This window comes from Dermacentor variabilis, chromosome 8, assembly GCF_050947875.1.
Source record: "Dermacentor variabilis isolate Ectoservices chromosome 8, ASM5094787v1, whole genome shotgun sequence".
In the NCBI taxonomy this organism is placed as follows: domain Eukaryota; kingdom Metazoa; phylum Arthropoda; class Arachnida; order Ixodida; family Ixodidae; genus Dermacentor; species Dermacentor variabilis.
The window spans coordinates 26462964-26487637 of record NC_134575.1 but is presented as its reverse complement, the minus strand read 5'-3'; the positions used below and the strand labels follow the sequence as shown (position 1 = coordinate 26487637).

The following is a 24674-nucleotide window of genomic DNA, read 5'->3' as shown; positions in this document are numbered from 1 at the left end:
AAGAGATGCCCCGACGTTGACACCTTGTGTAACGGTGCTTTCGTAAATCACAAGTTGCGTGGGCCTGGCGGAGGCGAAATAACGACATAACACGATGTGCTTTCTAGCCAGAATGTCACTATTTTTATGGTACAAATGAGCAGCGGTCTAGAGAATGCCACTGCGTTCAAATCAATTGTTCGAAACTTCTTTGATGCTGTAAGAGACTACTATGCATTCTCATTCCAATCCGAACCTCCTGATGGTAGGAATACACACGAGGAATACACTGGAATACAGAGGAAACTATGTTCCAGTTAAGACGCCAATTCATTAATCTACGAGGCACCCCAAGAGTCGCGAAGAAGTGATCTTTCAGTACGGAGGAAACTAAAGGAAAACATGATCTCCAGAGAGCACTACCGTACGCGACTTTACCAAAGGGTCAAATCATACATTTATTAATTTACCGTTTCGCCCACGCAACATAGTGCAAGAAACTGTATGACCCACAACTACCACAATAAATGGGTTTTTAGTGAGGTGGCGCTGTATACCTACCGCAATCAAGGTTACGGCAATGTTTATCTGCGGCCGTTCCTCCACACCTATCGGTGCACCACCGCATCGGAAAAAAATTTGCAATGGCGGCCGTCGTCCGAAAATTCTTGATTTCTTCGGCGCTACGCCTGCACAAGAGCGCCGCGCCGTCGCTGCAGAAATCGGGGCACGCCATGCGTCAAGTTCGCCACCGCGTCTGCTACAACTCCGGTGCCGTGCTGCCCGAACCGGAGAAGTCTGGCTTCGGCTTCCTGTGGGTGCTTCTGACGGTGCTTCCCGGTCTCTACGTCGGCGCCACCATCAGCAAGGAAGGCGCCGCGTTTTTGGAGGAGAACGATATCTTCGTCCCCGACGACGACGATGACGACGGCTGAAAAATAGACGAGTGACGTTTATCTTGCCGCAGATCTGCGTTGTCGCGAGACGACGCCGTTCTTGCGCCTTCTCTCACTTAGTGCCCTTCGGTGCGCCGTCGAAATTCGACCAGTTCGCCAACGCAAGCAGCTTTTCTCTCCTAGACTAGTCCAGGTTCATGCGGTGTGGACATTTATGGCGAATTCACGAAACTGTTGTCTGCGCTGCTTACGAACGTGAATTACGTTACTATTGTATGTCGTATAAAATAGATACCAAGGTTTACGTACCGTACGTTCTCGTCTAAATAAAGAAAAGGTTAAGGAAAACACACACGAGACAGAAGTGTTGTGGTTGATCGCTCTTTTAATTTATACAGAAAAAAAAAAACGAAATACACTGCAATGTACAAACACGCGCACACGTCATACATAAACACACGCTCCAAGGCACTAAATGTCTTATATTACATTATAAATAAGTTACGAAATCGGCAGCAGTTGCGAGGCTTTGGCGATTTTCTGATCCACACACATACCATGTTGCACAGAAAGACGCAACTCTACAGATTGAGCATGACTTCTGGCGGTGGTCTGTCTTGGTGTGAAAATTGTTTAGTGGATAGTATCACGGTGGCTTTCCCACTATCTCTCTCACCTGTATGCACCACTATCAGTTTGGAATGCCAAAGTGTTCGCTGATGCACTTTCCACTGACGGCACTGGTTAACCGTGAGCAGCCTACAATTTTCGTCCCACACATACACATTTGAGAGCACTACGAACACGCCCCACAAAGTCATTTCAAGTTGCCAATGTAAGTACATAATGTTGCATTGATAAGGGAGCATGTGAAAGTGGCTCTACCAGCCAAACCACTGGATCGTTCGTACTCAAATTTTGCACATAGGTGGCCTTCTGTGATGCATTTTGTTTACTGCCGCGTTCACTGTTAAACACACAGTTAGTATTCTACCATCGATTATTGCTAAGCTGTGGCATAAAAGCTCGCAGACTTACTTTTCATACATAAATGCAAGTCCAGTTGATGAAATCAATGGCTTCTTTCGGATAAAGGTGCAGAAATGTTGCAGTTATGTTGGCTTTATTATTGCTTGTGAGTTCATTTCAACAGTGGTCCATACTGTATATGTCTGCAGCAATGCTGGATGAAGAATGTAGTGTAGATTTTTCTAGCTAAAAGGGATGGTGGCTCCATCTGATGATCATCTGATGATGGGACACAGAAATGCTCACCACGGCAAGATACACAGCGGGGGCAACACTTCTTTCCTCCTCACAACAGATAGCACCACTGCTCCACACAGACAAGTCCACACACTAAACTTCTCATGTGGCACTGCCACCAACGGCACTTCTAATTTCTAAAGATTGAAAGAGGCAGATACTGAATTCAAGTGCTGCAAATGCCACAGCCGAGTGAAATATGAATGCAAATGAGCCAGTGATTTAACCATTAGAGGCCTTTCTACTGGACTCCCTTACTGATGCAACATTTGGTACCTTGCTGGTAACCTTATCAGAAGGCACATATCAAGCACATAAAAAAAAAATGGGAGAGAGAGAGAAGACGATATATTGCTGAGCAGATTTACACAAGTGTGGCAAAACATGGCATTCTGCACAACTACAGTATAGCTTTGGTTCGTGACGGCAAGGCATCGGAACTATGGCACGACCGTGGTTTTGTTCAAACTCGCTGCATTGCGCTCGGCACTTTAAAGCAGGGCAGCAACTTGTTTGCTTTAAGACTATAGTGAGTGATGAGTCAAGAATGCAGGATGGGTCCATTTCTCCAAAAAATGTGTGACACACCAGCTCATTAACCCCTGGCGCATGAGGCAACGGTTCTCTTATAGATGACGCCGGCACGAAAGTGAAAAGTCACTCAGTGTCACCCCCACTTGACAGACAAAGAGGTCCCCCAGCACAGTGAGAAGTTTCACTACAACGAAGCTCGACCAAGGCATGTCATTCAGGCTCATTGGTCTGTTGTACAAGGTCTAAAACAAAAATTTTCTGTAAGTGGCAGCCCCCACAGATCTCTTACCAGCAGAGGCAAAGCCAACGCTTGCCTCTACTTCACCCTTTAAGGAGCGCCGTGCTAGCGCTAGCTGGAGACAAGTCAAAGCTCAACGGCTTTTGCTCATCTAATGCAAATTATAGGCCAGCTGCAAAATAAAAGCTTGTTGCTTCGGGATAAAATACTGCCTTTGACTGAAAAGTGACGTCAGGATCTCCCATGCGATTTGCAAGACATTCAAGTTTCATCCTTAAACCAGGTACACAAAGAGACACTTCGAGCAATATGTATTCATCAAAACTGGCCATCTTAAAGCCGCAAGAGTTAAGGAGAAAATATGTCCTGTTGCCCCACTGTACGCTAACACATCATTCAATTCCTTCAGCAAGATGGCGGCTCTGTTTCACTTTTGGGACATCATGTCCACTCTAGAAAGATTTTTTTAAAACCTCCTTGTGGGAACGTGAGCAGCGCTAAAAGGACAAGGAGGGATGACGCACGTGGACCATCCTTGACTTGATGTAATGCCCTTGTAGCCATGTGTAACGAGGTCCACATACGGTAAATATGTGAATGCCTCTCGAATGCACAGTTATATTGTAACTGCAATTGAAAGTTAGCACTGTGTGCTGTTCTTGTGTCCACCCGTGTCATCAGCAAGCGGCTTGGCAAGTAAGGACAAGAATACAAAGGATAAGGAAGGAAAGTAAGACTAGGACGAGGCAACTTTTGGCTGCACTTGCACACCTTTCTACTCGACAAAAAACAGTCCCGACAAAGATGAGGATGAGAAAAAGAAAAAAGTAAGGTTCACGCGTTTTTGTCCTCGTCTTCATTACCGCTGTCCTTTTTTTGTCAAGTATGAATGTACACCAGCTTGCTTTAAGTTTCCCTGCTACTGCCATACATGTTCCCTCTGAAAAGCACTCAGTGCTGCATTCTTGACCTGTCACTAACTGTGTATAAAGCGTGATATTTGCTTAAAGGAGTACTGACGCATATTTCCAAAGTTGTCAAGTTGTCGAAAGTCTTAACACACACCACGCACTTCTAACACATGAAATGATAACGATATGTAGCGAGTATGAATGCCGGGGAAACAAAGACGTTTTACTTGGATAACTAAAGTTGGTCTCGAAACGTCGGACCTGCCATAATCTACGCTATCGTGACGCCGCGACACAGAGCTAAATTTGCTGACTTCGTGTAGTGATATGGCTAGGTAAACATGATGTTGACCATAAATAATAAAAATAAACGGGAGCGTTGTGTGCATTTCTTCTGGCAGCGCGTGGCAGCCACAACGAGCGTAGCAAAGAAGCGAATGAGTGCATCACGATGCCATGGCACATCAAACTTCTGGGTACAGACACCGAAGCTATACTTCCTTTCAGACAAAGCAGGCAATGCTATGATGTCTTAGAGAGACTGCTCGCTTCTGCGACCGGAAAAATAGCGCCTCACATCTCAAAGAAAGATGCAGGCATGTATTTCGCTGTAAAATTAAGTCGCACAATTTTTACGTAGCAAAACATGATGCATTGATTACACGAAGGGCGTCGGAGATCCGCGCCTATTTGCTGCCACACGAGGGGAGGGACATGTTGCATCGGCCAGTGGCCGTAACGCATTACCTTCGTTCGCGACCAAGACGTAGTACGCCAAACATTACTGGCAGCACAAATGTTCTCAAGTAATACGTGATTTGACGTACACTTGGGTCCACAAGTTGCGGTTGTAACATATGAAATAGTCACTCCGTAGAAAGCGTCGCAGTACAAAAACAAGATCACTGGGAAACATGCAGAGCACGCCTTCAATGACTGCACTATATTTGTGTAGCTTCAGTAGCATTGCCTGCAATGTGTGAAACGCAGTACAAGTTCATGGAAACAACTACTGCAGTAAATTACTTCGGGTGCTCCGACACTTGGTAGTGTTTTCCGCTAAGGTTTAGAGGGCTCGGTTCTTCATTTAATGCAAAAATGTGACAACTTGTATGTGGTCGCACCAGTACCCCTTTAGGAAATCCAAGTCGCACTTGCTTAGAACGGGTCTTTGCGAACTCTCTTAACAGTGTTTCTATTCTACTGAATTTGTGTCCGTTCGGCTATCCCAGGGAATTTGTTAGCAAGCTTTCAGCAACGGTCGATTACGTTCACCGGGAACAAGCATACAATGTCTGCTGCCAACAGACGAGAAAGGTGGTCCAGAGTCCAAGCCTAACACCAGGCGGTGTGGTACAACCTTGTGACCTGCGCGCTTTTGCAGCAGCACCTCAACTCTTTCGCAGCCCGCGCTTCCAAAGTTGTCGACGAGCGTGTACTTAAACCTTTGGCCATGTCACAAGCTTCGGGCTGTCGACGGACAGGCGCTCGCTTCGTCGAGATGCTGCGACGTCTGCGCGGCGTTGTAGGTGTGGTCGGCTCGGCGGATTGTCACTGCTAGACTTGGTGGGTTGACTGCTCCTACTCGGCGACAGTCTTGTAGGCTCCCCAACCGTGGAAGCACTTTGTGAACCGCTTCGACTCTTTCCCCTTGACGGTGAGCATCAGCTTTCGTGGTAGCTCGGGCTGCTTGACCCTCAGGTTTTGCACATACACCTAGAAAGATATACGGGTTAACATGCTCTCAGTGACAGTGTGACCATAGAGCTTTCTGATAAATTTACTAGAGGGAACTCCCGATGCTGAGATTGTTTGGCTATCATGGGAACGATAGGTGCAATGCGGATTTGCTTAATTTCCATGCTTGTGGCTTCAGACGTCTTTGTGGCGTCATTTATATTACGCTTAAATGTTTCAGATCATTGAAGCAATCAAACACAGTGGTTTCCCTTTAAACGGAACTTCAAGGGACCAGGGAAATAAGTTCCGTTTATCATGTTTTCATTCACCGAGAGAGTGAGCTCAAGGGCACACAAGATGCGCTTTTGAAAGGAGCAGACGCTTTATGCCAAACAGCAGATAACAGGTGTACCACATCCGATTACAAAACGGCTTCTTACAAATTTTCTACCTGCATGCAGCCACTGACTAGAGCAAGCAGCATATAATGTAATTACAAAAAAGAAACATTGAGTAAAAAAAAATTGCCGTTTTAGTGATGCAATGGCTCTCGAAAGATTTCGATAAATGATTGTCTCCAGCGTGAGTGCATTGCATTGCGTGGGCATAAGCCACGACCACGGTAGACCCACTGCAACCGTTACACCAACAAGAGCTGGCAAAAACTGCCGTGGCAAAAACATGGAGAGCTGGCGAGAAACCCGAAAAGAAAAGGCAGGAAAGGTGCAAACAGTCCTGAGCATTTCGATGCTGCTGAGACTAGCCGGCCAGTTTAGTTTCCGGTAATAATTATTCTGTTTACCCGGCGTTGGAAAAGGATGTGGCTGTGTGTATCGAAATTTTTTGCATTGCATTAATGCAAAACCAACCAACCATAATGCTGCTGTTCCATTTAAGCGAGTTCAGTCTCCTGCGATTCTCCTTTTTTATACACACGAAGGGCAATAAATCTCTGCACAAATGAATAATCATGGAAAATTGTTGCATTTATAACGTAACATTTCGTTCAAAACTACGAATTTGCAAAGCTTCAAAGTCTTTTGTAACCAGGAGGATAAGGTTAAGGCAAACCCACATATACTGCACTATTCCCTAGCTGGCCAAACTAAAAAAAAAAAATCAAATTATGGGGTTTTACGAGCCAAAACCACTTTCTGATTATGAGGCACGCCGCATTGGAGGACTCTGGAAATTTACGACACCTGGGGTTCTTTAACGTGCACTTAAATCTAAGTACACAGGTGTTTTCGCATTTTGCCCCCCATCGACATGCGGTCGCCGTGGCCGGGATTTGATCCCGCGACCTTGTGCTCAGCAGCCTAACACCATAGCCACTGAGCAACAGCTGGCCAAACTGCCAAACCTACAGCTTCCTTAGGGTTCCCTATAGGGCCAGGGTTCCCTATAGTGATAGTTTCTAGGAAACTCATAAATGTGACAGACTGGATAAGATGGGGTGTGCAAACATTTCTTTCCCATGAACATCTCCCACTTCCTTTTGAGTCACAACTTCAACACTGATCCACGCTTTAATAATAATATTTGGGGTTTTACGTGCCAAAACCACTTTCTGATTATGAGGCACGCCGTAGTGGAGGACTCCGGAAATTTTGACCACCTGGGGTTCTTTAAAGTGCACCTAAATCTAAGCACACGGGTGTTTTCGCATTTCGCCCCCATCGAAATGCGGCCGCCGTGGCCGGGATTCGATCCCGCGACCTCGTGCTCAGCAGCCCAAGATCCACGCTTTACCAGAGCACCATTATGGTTGGCACGCCCACCTGAGCGCTCTTGTAGGCCAGCTTGACTTCTACCTCGCTGCAGCGCGACCCGACCCAGATGAAGACCTGCGCCCCGTTGTCGAGGATCATGATGTCATCGTCCGCCAGGTCGTCCTGGCAGAAGTCAGCGCACTTCTCCGAAATGGCAAAGTAGCCCTTCTCGTTGGAGCACCGGAAGAGACGCGCGTGCTGCAAGAAGTCCGCCTCCTGCAAGCGAGAAATGAGGCACCGAAAACGTCATGTGAGCGCCCTTTGTTTCCCCAGTTGGGGCCATGTATGGACTGGAAGAATTGGTAGCATTGTGCTACAACAATAATACAGGAGCGACGTGCGGAAAGGTAGGAACATTTAAAAAAGGACATAAAGAGGAAAAAAAATTGATAATAATAAAATAACGTGAAAAAAAAGACCATCAACGTAAAAGAGATAAAGAGAGCAAAAGAAAGCTGATAGAGATGAGAGAGTTGATGCAGGCATCAATCAGGCTGCCAATTGCTCAGATACCCCGTTCTATGGGAACTGATATTATGAGAAGCACTTTGCAGGTACCTGGCTATCCAGAAATCGTTTAGGGTTCAATTGGTCACCAGATGGACCAACGTGTCAGTGTCAGCGTAGAGCAAGCAATGGTGCATGTGACAAGAGCATGTGACAAGAGCATGTGACAATAGCATGTGTGGTGACAGCAGCAAGACAATGATGACGCTACAACTTTCTTTTCTTTTTTTTTTTTTTTACTTTGGCAAAGAAACATTACGAGCTGTTCTTTTATGACACGGCCTGATCCTGAGGGTGGTTGAATGTCGCACAGCGTATTCGTTGTGCTGTCTACTAAGAGGAAAGTAATGGGGTACCTGAGCCAATCCCGAAGGTGGTGTTGTCTAACACGGCATATTAAAGTGCTAGCTGCCAAGATGTAAGAACTCGTGATGCACGGGAAAGGCAGAGGTAGGTTCTGTGACTGCAACTAAACAGGTGCGCGCACCTTCTCTCCGCCGTGCTAGGTGACATCACGCACACTCCAGCCGTCTCAAACAGCTGGCTGGCATTGAAATGAGAGAAGGCGCACTTCAGGTATAACACAAGGTACCATGCTACGCCCTCTTCTTTTCTTAGTATACATTAATGACCTTTCCCTGAATGTTTTCTATCAAATTCGTATGTTTACCAACAACTGTGTTATTTGCCAACCAGTTACTAATGTTAATGATACCTTTGCAGGATGACCTACATAACATCCCAAACTGGAGTAATCGTTGGCTAATTATTTCAAAACCAGACAAATCCAAAGCAATATCAATTTCTACTTGTCGTAACACACTCAACCTTTCCTACATAGTCGCTGATTTGCTCATAGAAGCTGCCAATTTTTACAAGTACCTAGGCCTCTAAGTCACTGCGGCAGTTATTTTGTAGGAATTACATCTGCCAACAATTGCAAGAGGTGTAGAAATGTTAAGACAGACGAGGAAAACTAGACAGGAAAGCCAGTTACTCCTTCAATCTAACTTCTTTTTTCCTTTTTCTCTCGCAACGCCTGCCTGCGCAGTTTATTATTTTCCTACAAGGGCAGAACCTGACAGGCTGCATAACACTAATGACATCCTATTATGCGGGGATTCCAAATCCATCCACTGCGAGCACGCAAAAAGCAGCACTTTAGCACTTACCTCATCGTATGGTGCTTTTCCTCCAAGACCAACCCAGAAGAAATTTTCCGGTTCTTCTCCCTCGTCGACGGTCACTATGGAATACTCCATCTGTGGAGTGTAGAAAAAAAAGGCTATGACAAATGTTTCTCAATGTGCTTGCCTTGATATTGCAAGAGCAGTTAGTACAGTCATGTGGGTGGAGAAGAAAAGAAGCACACTGTAAGTACTGCACACAACTGTGCAGTTTGTGTGCCTCCACATTTCATAAAATTTGTTTTTGTAGATAAGAAACCAAGCAGTGTACAGTCAACACCGACTATAACGAACTCAAGCACAGTGACTTATGCCCTATGCCAAATATGGAAAAAACTTATTTAGCGATACATTTGTGCAAAACAAGTTTTTCAAAACGAATTGGGCATTGGATGTATTCAACCCGTGCTATAAAATCACTTGCAGTGGGTTTCTTGCTGCGTGCGCCTTCGGAGCACGCTTTCTTTTTTTCCCCGATCATGTGGCTGAGCCTGCCTGGCTGCATGTTCGGACATCACAAACAACATGGCACATAACTCAACAGAGAGCTAGATACAGTGAAATCCCAGTAATTCGAAATCTCTTCATTTGAATTGACGGATAATTCAAACTGCTCTATTGGTTCCAGCAAAGTCCTGTGTATTTGAGTAGAGAAAAACTCCCGCGAATTTGAAGTCTGAAAATCGCGTAAAGGTTAATTCAAGCAAAATTTCTCACTACCATAGACCACTTTTCGGACAAACCCAAGCCGAAGGCGAAAATTTGATGCATCACTAGCTACCGCAATGTCACGTGCTGCAACAATGACGAGGAAAGGTATGTGGCAAGCTGAGACCGAACCAGAGCCAGCAGAGCAGCACAGGAAAGAGAACCCAGCGCACGCTTGATCACGTCACTGATCGCTCGATCATGTCATCTCCAACGCTGGGCAATCGGGAGGACGGTGCGCATCAAGCTGCCATCCTTCCCTGCTCACCCTCGCACATTTTCTTTCTCACTCACAGCAAACGACGTGCGAGGCACAATCTTATCGCACTGGGACTTTATACATAGTATGCATGTGACGTCACATCCGCTGCTTCCGCTACCTTCTGCCATCTTGGGGTACCTTATCAACAGGCACTGGCCTATAGGTTCCCCAAGATGGCGCTGCCATAAACCGGAAGCCGCGGAGTATCATTGAATCGCGTACATGCATACTGTGTATATGAAACCTAGGCATCTTCTGGCACATATTAGCACGTGCTGATGGAGAAAAGATAAGACTTTCAGTGCAAGCCCACTGACGTTTTTGGGTTTGTGCACTGTAATGCACAAATGGTCAGGTGCTATATTTACCATATTTACTCGCATAATGATTGCACTTTCCTGTCAGAAAAATTGATGCAAAATCAGGGGTGCGATCATTACGCGGGTTAAATTTCCCGCGAAAAGAAAAAAAAAAATTTGTCCTGTGTTTGCTGCGGGAGACCAAAATAAAAATGGCGGCCGGCGGAGCAAGCCGAACGCACCGAACGCGGTCTTTTTTTTCTTCTCTGAGTACATTACGTGCATTGAAACAGTTTCTTCCGTATCAGTAATGAATAATATCGTAACTATCGGAAAGTCTGCTACAATAACGTAGCCGTGTCCACTTTGAGGGGACAGAAACGGAGGTGGGTGCGCTTAGCTGCCAGTGACGTAGAAACACATGGTGGGAATTCTGCAGAAACTGCAACATTTGTCTTCACTGCTATTCTAATATGGCACGTTTCCGCTAAGGGTGGGCAAATAGCTGGGTTACAAGCGTCGGCGTATGAATAGGGTACACTTCTAACGTATCAGTGTAAACGTGGCTACTATCGTTGCCGCTCGCGATTTGTTACGTGCCCACAAGTGCAAATGAGAAGAATCGAAAGGCGCCTTTTTTGTTGTTGACCACAACCATTATAAAGCCTACACATAATAAAGGCAAGTTTGGTTCCAGCTTTTTTTTAGTCATGGAAGTGCGGGAAGTGATGAAAGTAATGAAATGAGACATCTACTTAATGCGTGCAGACCGCTTGGTTTGTCTTGAAGAGTCGTTCGCGTAGCATTCGATAGATGGCAAGTGCGATCAATATTAGCTTGACTTGGCACATGACATATCGCTGCGGCAAGTTCGGGGTGCGATCATTACACGGGAAATTAAAAAGAAAATCGCATTTTCACGACAAAATTCAGGGGTGCAATCATTACGCGAATGCGATCATTATGCGAGTAAATACGGTAAAGGGGGCTCTTCTTAGTACGAACTCCATTTTATTCGAATAAATTTCTGGTCCCCTTGGAGTTTAAAATAATGGGAGTTTCCTGTACTATCGTTTTGCTGGGTTGCTTATATGGTGCTGCTGCTGCTAAGTTGGGCCACCATGGGGTGCTCTTAGCACTGTCACGCAGCTTTGTTCTATCCATGCATAATGAACTCAGCATAACAGTTCATCATGCTCGGGTCTGGATATGTCAAATGAATTAATTATGAATATATTTGACCATTTTCAGTGCACAAACCAGTTCATTAAAACCAGGTTTGATCGTAGCATAAGAACAATTATGACGGAAACTAAAACGAAATATTCGTGAAAGAAAGATGCTGGAATGTAATGATTTTGCTAAATAATGAGAGAGAGAGAGAAATGTTTTCATCATTAACTGCATTAAACCAACAAAGTAAAGGAGAGTAGAAGCAAAGTTATGCTTACCGCACCATAGAGAGATCGCGCCAGTTCTTCCGCTAACCGTACGTCGTCTTCATTGGCCTTACTGCCGATCCAGACGTAGACCATGCCGTCCTCCTCGCCATCTTGCTCGAAAGGCACTTTCAGAATGTAACTGCGTAAACAAGAACAAGGCGAGTTACTCAAAAGTCACACTGAAGAATTATAACGCAGACTTTCTTTTTTAAAGCATGGAACTAGTAGCATAGATAGCCCAATGCTGCTCTCCGCTTGAGAGTAGCGTTGCACTAATTTTTACACCTTTGGATTGAAATTAAATTAAATTAAACTGTGGTGTTTTACATGATGAAACCACAATCTGATTTCTGACCACCAAGAGATTCTTTAACGTACACCAAAACCTAATTGCATGAGCATCCTTGCATTGCACTGCCGTTGCAATGTGGCTGCCGCAGCTGGAGTTGAACTTGCAACTTAAAGCTCCGCAGCACAAGCCATAGCTACCAGGCTATCATGGCAAGTCCTTGCAGATTTCCACAAAAGTGATCTGCCAATTTTGTGTCCAAACTTGCCAGTTAATTTTGGCATCGCTCAGCAGTTCGCTAGCCACCTGATTAGCTGAAGTGGTAGAATGACTGCCCCAGAAAGGCGTTTATGCTGGGTTCAATTCCCGTATTAGGGCAATTCTTTTTCCAACTGCCAAGCTTTCTTTTTTTTATTTGAAACCCGTATTGGGGGTTTCCTATGAAGCTCCCATGCTACTTTCAGAAGGACGACAATTATTCCCTTTCATGACCCTTCCTCCTAAGAACTGATCTGTTTTTCAGGCCATTTCCATGGAACTGATTTGCCAAGCTTTTCCTCCTAGTACAGCAGGAACAGCCAACCCTACATTATGTGTGGTAGACTTACCCACACAGCGAAAATGCAATGTGGTGTAGCATCAGATATTAAACAAGGAGTTTCCTACAATAATGATCAGAGGAAGCTCTGGCGTTAGTGTCTAAGGCAGCTGTAGGTAGGTGTAGTGGGGTTCAGTCAACACGAGAATGACGTACAGTACACGAATTCGTCCGAAATTTCGTGCTTTTGGCTTCAAATGGCCCTGTGACTCTGCGATATTGATAATTGTCAACGAAATGTCGTGCTAGGTGCAGTCCAAATCCACACCTCAGTGGTGGATAACAAACGCAGATCTTTGAGGCTATCCTTTTGCTGGTTGCATGTGGTGGAAGTGATTGTGGGAGCTGGAAACGCATCACACACATCGGGTTTTGCACACCGCCTTGCCAACCGATAATTCGGACTCGATGGGGACTGCCAAAAGGTCCGAATAACTGGGAGTCCGAAATACTGGATTTGCACAAAAATAAGTGACTTCATTCCACAAGCGGGCAAGAAAAGGCCTGCCGCATTGTTGGATCATCACTTTCGGGGATACCTCCAACTTCCCGTGATTATAGCGGCATCTGCAAGTGACTGCATTCTTGGCAAAGTGCCAAGCACGCTTTTTTGAGTGACCAGATCAAGATGCATCTGTGTCTGTAAGCGGCAAGGATTCCTGGCATAGAGCCAAGCACGGTATCTTATCAATGCAGAAACGTAGCCGCTCGTTGACGCATCTGGTTCCAGTCAAGTGAAAGATTGCAAGAAGGAAAGCACCTTCAAAAGTAATTGCCCAAAAATACAGCCCAAGCTTGTCAATGCACTACTGCCCACACATAAGTTTGCTTTTGGTCTACACATTCTGTGGCCGCGATTTTCTAGCAATGCCTTTAACAGCGCTCCTTTCCACGCTTTTGCACTTCGTTAGTGGTCAGAGCTATGTTCTGCATGCGTTATCAACAGGATCAGTTGGCCATGAGTGGTAGGTGATAAGAGTGGCAGAGAATGAAGCAGAATGCATCACTACAATATCGTGGCCCTATCTCGACCAATGTAATTATGTTGCACAAATAAACGAAAGTACAGTCTATGTACGCGCGGAATTCTCATCACCGACTACTAGATCAACTAGGTAGTTTCAGTTCTGAGGCAGAGCGGGCAACATGGCCAATGACCATGCCGACAACTATGTCGGCAATGTATCAAAAACGAAGATATCGCTATTTATTTCTGCTAGGCTTGGTGGCCAAATTAGCACACAGTCGTGCAGTTGTAGTCCAAATTATTGCACGGCACACTGCAAGGGGTCCGAAATTTTGAACGTCCTTGTACATTAAGTTTAAGGGGCTAGTGGTGATGCCACGGAGCTGTTCGAACAATCAAGCATGTCTGATTTACATGTGTCAACAGAGACTAATTGCCTTGCTTTGTTTGGAAAAGTATGGGTGCATGGAATTTTAGAAAGATAGAGCCCAATAAATAATGTGACAAGGATGTTTGCAGCCAGAGGCATGAAGACTAGATGAATCCACGTAATAACTATCATTCCAATGGCAACTGAACAACCGCATTGCCAGAGTTCCCTCGGTTAATTCTCATAGGAAACTTATGATATCAAAGACAGGGGGACAGCGACACTAATTTCCAGACGTCTCCTTCAATTGGAACTGATTGTACGTGGTTAGGAAGAGTTAAGTAGAAAGAATGGTTAAAGCATATCGCTTGCAATGTCTATCTATTAATTACATGTGCACATGACCACTGCTTTTTTAACCCTCTGGCTATTGTTGTTATGTGCAACATCAGATCCCACTGCAATCATGCAGTGGAATCTGATGTACAATAGTGCTGTGATGCCCAAAAATGTGCGCGTTCACATTCCATTTGCGAAAGCGTCATAATCGTGCAAATATGATATGTCACAAGAGTTGCAGCTTGAGCAAGCCGGTAATTCACCCTGCGTTAAAAATTAGTGCCAACACGGCAAGGACGAAAAAGAAATGGCTGCCTGTGTGCTTCAGCGTCTGCTTTTTTCGCCTTTGTCAAGTTAGGACCAGATTTTTTTTAACAGAATGGTATTTTACTTGAGTCAAGTGTTGTCACATTCTACGTCCAAGAGGTAAAACGAGCTGCCAAAGTTATGATTTGTTGTCACAAAATACAGCTTTCTACAGTGATCCAATTTTCACAAAACCACAACTTTTGTGATTTCCCAAAATGGCCTTTAGGTCTACGAAATATATTGGCCTCTATCAACAATTCAAGGCGGTAACATCTTCCTTTCTTTTTTTCAGCAGCACCACTCTAACTCGTGTGTCATGTCTTGTAGCTGTCTTGTGAAATTTGCTGTCCACGACACATTCAAAAATTTTCAATAGAAGACGCACACCCCATAAATTGAGCCTGTGAAAAGCACGTTAATAGTACACATAAGACAGCGAACTCACCAAAAAGCAGAATTGAGGTTACTTGCTGTGGGAGGAATCTGCAAGAACCAACATACACAAGATGCTGCTTAAACAAACAAACAAACAAACAAACAAACAAACAAACAAAAGAGGCAGGAAAGATGCACGCAAGTGCCAAGAATAAAGACCTTTATCTGTGTGTCAGCATTTCCATATAAAGAAAATTAGTCTTACACAAAGTGTAAAGCAGTGACAGCTATCACTATCAAAGTAGTAGCTGTCACTGCAATACTGTCACTGTGCTGTCCCAAAGTGTCGAGAATAACATTTTTACGCAAACTGTAAAACAGTGACAGCTACTGCCGTGACTACTGTGACGGTTGCAGTGACAACTATCGCTAAACACATTGATAGCGCTCGCTGCAGTACTAGCTGCCACTGTGCCATCCCAAACAGAGCAGCACCAATACATAAAGAAAATCAGTTTTGCACAAACTGTAAAGCAGTGACAGCTATTGTTGTGGCCACTGCCATGACTGTTGCTGTGAAAGCTGTCACTGTGCTGTCCCAAGCATAGCAGTGTCAATGCATGAAATAGAAGTCAGTTGCACAAACTGTAAAACAGTGACAGGTATTGCTGTCGCCACTACCATGACTACTGCTGTGACAACTAACACTGTTGACAGCGATGACTGTCACTGTGCCGTCCCAAAGTGTGCAGCCATGAATGCATAAAAGGAAATCACAGTTTTGTGCAACTTGCGAAGCTGTGAGAACTATTGCTGTGATTACAGTGACAGCTGCCGCCACTATCCCAGTGGCAGCTATCACTGTAGAACAAACACTGCAAAAATAGCCTGCCAGTCAACCATTACAGGTCCAGTTTGCGATCCACAAGTTAGTGAAGTATCAGCCCACTTCCAGGACAACTGCATGCGCTTCTTGTGCTCACCTGAACACATCGCGTACAGATGGGGCTGCCATTTGCACGTAGGTGGAACAGCTCGACGGCATTGTTCTCTTCCATCTGTGACTTCTTGCGGCTGCCCGTGTGGATGATGAACTTGCGCTTGAAGTGTGACAGGAACTTGAGATTCTCTTGTTGCTGCACAAGCGGTGAAATTGGTTATTTACTTGTTTGCTGATTCACTATACAAGGCAAATGCTGCGCAACATCGATCAGAGTGAGCAATCAAAAAAAAAAAAAAAAAAAAAATCAGCAGTGACAACATTAGACCAACATTACACTGAAAAAGCCTGCAGCGTTCAAGAAATGCCATTCAGTTATTGTCCTCAAACAGCATGAGAAAAAAAGAAGTTTAGAGGTGACGATGCAATGAAAGATATTTTCATTACTTATGAAACTTAGTTGATGAAGGCTGGGACAACGTAAAGCAATTCCAATTTGTTTTTATTCCAAATCCGTCATTAGCCCTCCGTGATAGGTAAAAATGACTTGAGCCCCTCCCACATGGGTAGGTCATGAGCCATTCTGATTCAAGCAGGCTAGGTGACTATTTGTCACTGCCCTGTTATATGAAGGGGATGCGAATAAATGATCATCATCATCATCATAAATTGCAGTCATTCAATAGAAACACCAGTAGATAGTTGTCCAGCTCCTGTTGTCGATCCCTTCCTTCTCGTCTGTGCACTTCGTGCGAAAACTCACAGCAGGGATCGGCCCCAACTCGCCCAGCTTTTCAGTTCCTCTGTCGCACCTGCCCGCGTTCCCTGTAGCTACCGCCTCCCAACTTTACACAAAACCTAGGTGCCTTCTGGCACCTACCATCTAGCCCTGATGGAGGAAAGATAAGACTTTCAGTGCAAGCCCAGTGACGGTTTTGGGTTTGCACACTGTAATGCACACTTGGTCAGGTGCTGCATTTGAAGGGGCTCTCCTCCGTCCACGCACCTGATGCGTCCTGAGCACCTGCAACTTGTCCCCGAACAGGGCCTCAAACTTCTTCTGCAGGCTGAAGGTGAACGTGAGCCAGCCCATGTTGCCCGCGTCCCGGCCCTGCCAGAAGTACACCACGCAGGTGTAGTCGTCCTCCACGGTCTCCTCCTCTTCCTCCATCTCCTCGTCCTCGTCGCCGGCGCCGCCGTCGGGGCCGTTCTTAATGGCTGGCTCGTCTCCTTCGCCCTCCCCGGGCGCCTCCGCGGGCACCCAGTAGCGGCACAGGAACACGTAGCAGTCCGCGCTGTAGAAGTGACCTGTTGGAGAGGACGAGAAAACGCACGTCGTCAGTTTTCCTTACAAATGATCAAATCAAATCAAATAATGGGGTTTAATCGTCCCATGGCAACGCATAGGCTATGCAAGGCGCCGCAACGGATGAACACCCGATCAATTTCGACTACCAGGGTTTTCCGACTAACTTAATGAAGGCTTTTTTTGCTTTTTTCTTACTGTTTTTTCATTTGATATGTTTCAATATCATGGTAAAGACACAAACATGACTAGAAGCAGTATGGGAAAATCACATTCTGTAAATAAGTGATAATGATAGATTGTTTACAGCCACCTTTGCCAAGAAGAGAAACAAAACACCGTTAGACGTTCTCTGCACGTAAGAAACTGTTCAGAAAGTGGTGAAATATGCATGACGAGGTGGGCTCGACATCAAGCCAAAAAGTGGCAATCGCTCATGATGAGCCGAGGTCGTCTGGATGCATCAAGGAGTTAGCATGCGCCGACATCTAAATAGAAGAGCAGTTTTGCATTTCGCCCATGTCGGGATGCAGCAACCATGGCTGGCAAATGAACGCTGCTACCTAGAGCTCGTTAGCGGAATGCCATAATTACAGTGGGGGAAAAAAAAAGCTGGGGTTTTACATGCCAAAAGCCTAGATCTGATTATGAGGCATGCCATAGTGGGGTAGTCTTGATTAATATTGAACAGCTGGGGTCCTTTAACGTGCACTGAAACCTAAGTATATGGGCAGTTTTACATTTCGACTCCTTCGAAATCTGGCCGCCATGGCCGGCATAGAACCTGTGACCCTGTGTCAATGTGGCAGGCATTCTGTTATGAGTAGCGTGGCTGTGCTCGATGCGGTGTCATGGTAAATGGGAAAGACTTTGCAGACTCACCCAATTCCTCTTCTGGAAGCTTGACAAACTTCTTGCCTTCCAGCACAAATGCTTCCATGGCTTCCAAGTCCTCATTCCATTCCTCCATGAGTTGCGTCTGCGTATGTGACAGTGACACGCGTATTGCAACATCCTGCTCAAACACCACACCCACGCACGAACAATACATGCCGCTGTAACAACAGAAAGCTTTTTTCTTTTTTCTTCTCACTGATACCGAAACAGCTTCCTAATAACATACCAGCCAAGCATAACATGCTAATAAAATTACGCTGGCAGAATATGCACTTGTTAACAACAACACGGTTCTTTCGATAGCAAAGCCATGAATAAGAGCTTTCACGAACATAACCCAATAAGATCCTCAGCGATCAAGGCAGAAAGCTGGGCTAGTTGGCGTGTCATCGCTAATCAAAAGACTAGCGCAAATAACAAGGATGAAGATCCTCAGATTTGTGACATTGTTTGTTGGCATTTTCAGAAACTACTGCATCAGAACCGTGAGTTAACGACAACTACTTTAACAAAATTACTCAATCCTTCGATTAGTTGTGGCTATTTAAAAACTGGCCAAAATCCATTCAGTGCCAACTGTCAAGCCTCTTGCCTTGAGCTCCACTAGCAAAACTAAAAAAATAAAGAGAAAAATAAAAGAGGGAATCTGATTTGCCCTGCCTGAAATGTTGCTGCATCTGAATGTGTTATAAGTGCTAACTGTAGTACAAGTTTGACTTGACCACACTGCTGATGCATATTCAGTACAACACACCAGCAAAGCATTAGCGTGGCAGGCAATAGCAAAAACGTTTTAAACAAGTTAGGCTGGAAAGATGCGAAAACGAGAGAGAGAGAGAAGAAAAAAGAAACTTTCACAAAACGTAGTCGTGCCATACTAACCGCTTCCTCTTTAGACATGGCAGGCTGACGTGGCATAAACAAGGCAGACAGGTCTGTTTTTGTCTTTTGGGTGGACATCCATTTCTTGAGTTCCAAGGTGCATGAAGGGAAATACATTCACTCGTAAGCAACACTTGCTGGCCACATAAACTTTCCATAAAGTCACAATTAACTAGCAATGTTGCTCACCAACACGTCCCAGAACATTTAAGAGACACAACTATGTTCAAGACAGTGCTGAACATATTCTTGTTTACGATAAAAATAAACACATAAGTATGAATTCTCACCAACAGAAATTTTTCTCGCAAAATAACAAACAGAACTGTCTAAACGAGAATGAAGCAATATGAATTGCATTCCAAGAGAACACAGTAAAAAAATGTGTCCCTAACGTCACACCAGTCACACGGCAACAAATTTGATGATTCAGGAACCAATTTTCGTTGCAAGTCCTAGAGCAGGATGTAACACAAGTGAACTAACCAGAGCTTCTTACTACTGTGCAAACTAGCCAAGCGATTTTAGTAAGCAGCATTTGGTAAAAAACTCGTTTTACATCTATACTTTTATAGCATAATGAATAATTTTTTTAGCGCACTAGAGAGGAAAAATTAAGAGAGAAGACGACACGACTATCTTCGTTTTTCATCTTTCGTACGCTAGATGCAAGTAAACCGATTGGCCCAGTTGTCCATTCTGCTAAACTATATTTTCATAGGTCTGTAAAACAGAATAAAACTGTTAGGCAGGACACAAGTGGCTACGTTGTGTCTCTTCAGCCCTGTCCTTGAAGGACACAAGAACACTATGTTTTATCCTTGAAGGACACAGCATAAGCATTATGTTATGCGATCCTTGTGTTCTTGAATGGCACAGTAGAAGCGCTATGTTTTGTCTTCGCAGGACTTAAATGCATATGTTGCGTCCTCATGTCCTTGAAGGACGTGTAGGCATTTATGTGTCATTTCTGTCAGTCTGTGGTTCTGTGCTGCAAACCTACAAAAATGTCACAACAAAAAGGACAAACTGCCAACCTTATCTGCATCAACACTCAGTTTGTTGTGTGGCAATCTAATACTGTATGACTTACTTGAAGGTCAGCCCCAGTTCTCGCAACAGATTCTGCTGTCCGTGTGAAATCGACCGCAATGACGTCATCCCAGCCAACGAATTTGGATTTGAACACCATTGTCTCCGTCCTGCATGCAAAGCGATTTTCCTCAAGACAAGAAGAAACAAGGGGGGACAAGAAAAAAAAAATGAACTATGTGACAATTCTCGGAGAATATTTAGCCGAGAACAGGCAACAAATGGAAAGCAATGCCTTGTCCAGCATGCACTGCTACATGGCCCGGCAAAATGGTTTTTCCAATATAATACGCGGATGAAGGAAGGTTGGTACAGGACCCACGAAGCTCTTTGTGTGTTAAAATTAACGAGATTTGAGTGTAAAAGTGGCAATTTGAGCAAGTTGGTCATGCATTGTGAAATGGTTTTTTGCACTAAAAGACACGGACAAAGACACTGACAGGGAAATTCAAATGGGGAAGCATTTGCAACGGCTAATTCGAACATACCACGCTACGACAATGCTCTCACCAGCGCGCCAAATTACACGGCAGCGCATGGTAGAAATTTCACCCTCTCTCAAATGGCAAGGTCGCCGTTCCTGTGTCGTGCTGTAATGCCCCAGCCACACTAGTGGCAAAATGCGTGCCGCAGAAGGGATCGGTCCTGGGCCATTTTTTTGTGGCTCGCTGGGGCGGCAAGGGAGCCGCAAGCGGAGGAGACCAATAAGAGTGGCTCCTACAGTGACGTACGTGCAAGAAACTGGTATCATGTGGACCCACCCGACCGCTCTATGTGTACTCGTGCCAGGTTCAGCCGGACTGCTTGTTTCGCACTATCATCTGTTCGCATCAGCTCTCGCTTGCGCTTGTTTTGGTTGGCTTGGTTTGGTCTCGTTCGCACTTGTTTTTTTTACAATGATGCGTCTAAACCAAGATGTCCCGATGAAAAGGCTTGTTGGAGACAGTGCGCCATATCCGATTCTGTACAACAAGGCAGACCCTGAATACAAGGACGCAAAGGCGACACTCAGTACCTCCTCCTCCTTGCCTTTTGAATGCGGCGACGCCGCAACAGAAGGGAGCACACCAACATGATTATAATTAGTGGCAACGACTTTGTCATCTCTATAAGACATGACTCTCGTTAAGAATGCAGGACAAAGAAGGAAAACAGCGCCAATCTGTCAGCAGACAAAAACATGCGAGCATGCAGAGGGAAGCAGCAGCAGAGGCCCAGGCCGGCCTCGGCAACTCCACTGCTTCGGTGGCTGTAGATGGCATAGATAATCAGCACCATCAAGCTAGATGGCGGGAGAGCAAATCCACTTCCCTCCCACCCTTCCTTGCAACTATGCTCCCGTCGCCCTCCCTCTCAACTCCCTCATTTTCGACGGTCGCTGTGCCGGCACTGGTGCTGCCACCCCACCGGCCCGGCGCCAGCTTAGCCCTCTCCTTAGAGTTTAGTCTTCTGCTGTTTTGGGGAAGTGACCATTGGCTGACTTGGGCCATCTCACGGTCCTCGCTCGCTGTGTACTTTCATGCCAAGATATTTCATGACTTGCACCATTTGTGCATCGTGCTATCGTATACGAATACTTCAAGAACAAGTCCTTCTTTTAATTCGAAATTCTTTTAATTTGAACAAATTTTTGGGTCCCTTTGAGTTCGAATGATCGAGATGCGACTGCGTGGGTAAATGAGTGAGTTAATGAATGAATGAACAGGTCAGTCAGTGACCAAACAAGCGAGTGAATAAAATAACCACATGGATGATAGAACGTATGGGTGAGTCAGTGAACGTACAAGTAGACGAACAAACAAACAAGTGAGTCGATAAAACAAACACATGGGTGAGTGAACAAATGAACGTGCTAACCCTTCCTGGCAGCGGTTGACGATGGCGTGACTTGGCCGGTGAATCATGCAAAGTAGCTCCTGGCAAAGCTTGAGTGCCGCTGCCCGCACGAGGCGTGTTGACCGCTTGCCTAGCCAGACGAACAGGTCCGAGTTGCAGTCCAGGATGTAGACATTCTTGGTGTCCAACAGGGATTGCACCAGCTTGCCCTCGGGCACCTCCACTGTAGATTACAGAAAAGCACGCAGTAGGCGTTATATTGAACTTATAGATGTTTGATGAAAGCATTCTGCTTTCATTGAAATGTGGCCACTGAGGCTGGGACTCGAAGCCGCAACCTCACACTATGCACAGGGACCCTACAACATTAGTATTTTCAAATCCTCAGATTTTTTCCAGGTTTTCCCTTACTGTTTTTGCAAGAATTTTCGGGCAGCCAATAACGTTGATGTTCATCATCAGCATATTTTATCTCCACTGCAGGACGAAGGCCTCTCCCTGCGATCTCCAATTACCCCTGTCCTGCACCAACTGATTCCAACTCGTGCCCCAACATTGATATTACAATGTAATAAAAAACAGAAAGAAAAAAAATTCGTTTATATCTTGCAGCCTTGTACAAGTTACAGAAAAAGAAGTAACTGATTACAATTACAATTACTCCATTCAAATTTGCAACTGATTACAGTGACCAACTACCTACTGCCCCACGGAAGTAGCTGAGCAATTACTAAAAAGCAATCAATTACTTTTACGTTACTTTCTTCCGAACGTTTATCAACTTTGCACAAATACCATTCATTCCTTTGTTACCCACATCCAATGTATTCAATTCTCATCAAAAAATTTTGCCACTGCTAATAATTGTGTAAAATTTTGTGTCATCCTCGTAAACAAAACGTGTTTGCGTACCCACTACTGCAACAAGGCAGCCCCGGCTCTTTCAGTGCTTCCGCTGCAGCTCTTCCACATGTTTATATTCACTAACAATTGCTTTTCGAAGGTTTTGTTGGCCGTTCACCATCGTTTTCTTGTGAAGGAATCAGCAGCGAGATTGGAAAGTCGCTGCGGTGTACGAACACCTTGCGCATAAAATTGTGGTGACTCAGTACCGTGATGCTCGCGCCCGAGTCCTCTATGGAGTGCAGCGCTTCATTGCCGTTGGTGCTAGGGGAAGGCACTCCCGAGAAGGCAGATAAAGAACAGAAAAATTATCCTTAGGTGATCCCCTGGCGTCAACGTGCGAAGTGGTCATTGCTATCAAGCCATAAAAGCGCCGTTTCAATTTGTTGGCCAACATTTGGCAAACCTCTTCCCGGCACCTTTTGTTCGTTAGCCTTTTATATTTAAATGACTAATTGTAAAGGACATTCCTCGAAAAGCTGGCTGAATATGTAATGTATTTAGAGTAAAGCTGCATTTTATTCAGTCCTAATGATACTGTTCGCATGTTACAATTGCAAAAATAGGTGTACATGAGTCACGAACCAGATAGATAAAAACGGACAGGAACTTCCACGTCAGAGAAGTCGTAGGCTATTGGCGGCGAGGAGTTACGGAGTCGCCATCTATCGGAAGCGCCTTGCTGGCGTAGTATGAGGGATCACGTGGCGCGCTCCTCGTAGGTTTTGCTGTCGGCGCTCACTGAAAACACCACGCGCGAGCTCTCCCGGACATTTCTGTAAGTACTTTCGAAACGAGAGAAGTTTCTTACTGTCTAAATAATAATCTTGGGCAAACTGAAAGCACACAATCGTTTACAGACGCTATATCTTTTTACCGAATACGTACAGTGAACGCCACTGCGCGCGGTCGCCGCGATGGAGTCTCCCGAACCGGCTTCTTGCGTGAAAGGTAGGTAAATGCACAGAGCAAACTATCTGAAATATGTTCTTATAGTGTTTGTATAACTAAATGGAGCGTAATAGAATGAAGCCTCAATGCAGCGATCGCGCAGATTCGCAGCGACCGACTGCGCGTCTGCATGCTTGTCCGCGCACTGTTTCGCTTTCTCCGCGTGCGTGTTTTCGCACCGTGCCATGAGCTTTAGGCCGCAGAATATGAGCATTCGACAGCATACAAGCAACCATTGTAGCGTGGGCGCTATCAGAGCTGTTCAAAAATAATTTCATTGTAGAAATTTTGACGCCTACGGGGATGTGCCGTCGCGACGATTCAATATTTTCTTTTTCTTCTAAATTCTTGGACATTTCAATACTATTTCTCGAGTTGCGTCACGCTGTATGTTTATCGGTGTTCTCAGCGTGCGATTTCCCGCTGCTTCTTTTTTGTAATCCAGTGCATTAATTCATAACAGAAACATGACCATATGCCATGCTTTTTTTTTTATGTGCTTCTTACCGCTCCCTTTCCACTCCAGTGAACTTGCCAGTATCTATAGCATCGACAAGTTCATAGACCAAACCGTCATGACATTAGTCGGGCAGCGGACTCGGGCGAGCGTCTCAGCGCGCGTTTTCAGAACATCGCAGACCGGGCGCCGTAGCAGAAATCTTCCTCGCGTCTGTGCTTGCTGCATACCTGAGTTGTAGCCGATGACTGTTTGCCGGTTTTATGTTTCGCGAGCCAAGCTTCACACAGCTTCTTGTCCTGCAGCTACGTGTGAATAAGGCTGACACCTATGGCTGACACCGTGCTCCGTTGCGTGCGTCCGGCACTGCGGCACCGAGCAGTAGCCTACCATGTTGTGCGCCTTCAAAGGCAGCCACTACCTATTGTAGTGCTTTCAAGCGTTGTAAAGGAGACCCTCGAAGCGGGAAAATCTCGCCACTA

At 45.3% G+C, this 24674-nt stretch overlaps 2 protein-coding genes across 3 annotated transcripts in view; one reads left to right on the top strand and one right to left on the bottom strand.

Annotated features, from left to right (window-relative positions):
• The first annotated feature begins 590 nt into the window (after positions 1 to 590).
• Positions 591 to 1227, top strand: LOC142589882 (essential MCU regulator, mitochondrial-like). Its single transcript, XM_075701535.1, has one exon. The coding sequence runs from the start codon at positions 624 to 626 to the stop codon at positions 912 to 914; it is 291 nt and encodes a 96-aa protein (XP_075557650.1). The 5' UTR covers positions 591 to 623; the 3' UTR covers positions 915 to 1227.
• Positions 1228 to 1240: 13 nt separating this feature from the next.
• fliI (FLII actin remodeling protein) overlaps positions 1241 to 24674 on the bottom strand; it is a 56242-nt gene continuing 32808 nt past the window's right edge. For both annotated transcript variants that reach the window (XM_075701531.1, XM_075701530.1), the window contains 11 exons: positions 21903 to 22104; positions 20047 to 20155; positions 18954 to 19037; positions 18057 to 18153; positions 16875 to 17176; positions 15912 to 16064; positions 14999 to 15036; positions 11691 to 11820; positions 8956 to 9045; positions 7286 to 7492; positions 1241 to 5540 (listed from right to left, as the gene is read on the bottom strand). In XM_075701531.1, coding sequence (XP_075557646.1) covers positions 5406 to 5540; positions 7286 to 7492; positions 8956 to 9045; positions 11691 to 11820; positions 14999 to 15036; positions 15912 to 16064; positions 16875 to 17176; positions 18057 to 18153; positions 18954 to 19037; positions 20047 to 20155; positions 21903 to 22104 — 1547 coding nt within the window. In that variant the 3' untranslated portion in view covers positions 1241 to 5405. The remainder of the gene's footprint in view (positions 5541 to 7285; positions 7493 to 8955; positions 9046 to 11690; positions 11821 to 14998; positions 15037 to 15911; positions 16065 to 16874; positions 17177 to 18056; positions 18154 to 18953; positions 19038 to 20046; positions 20156 to 21902; positions 22105 to 24674) is intronic.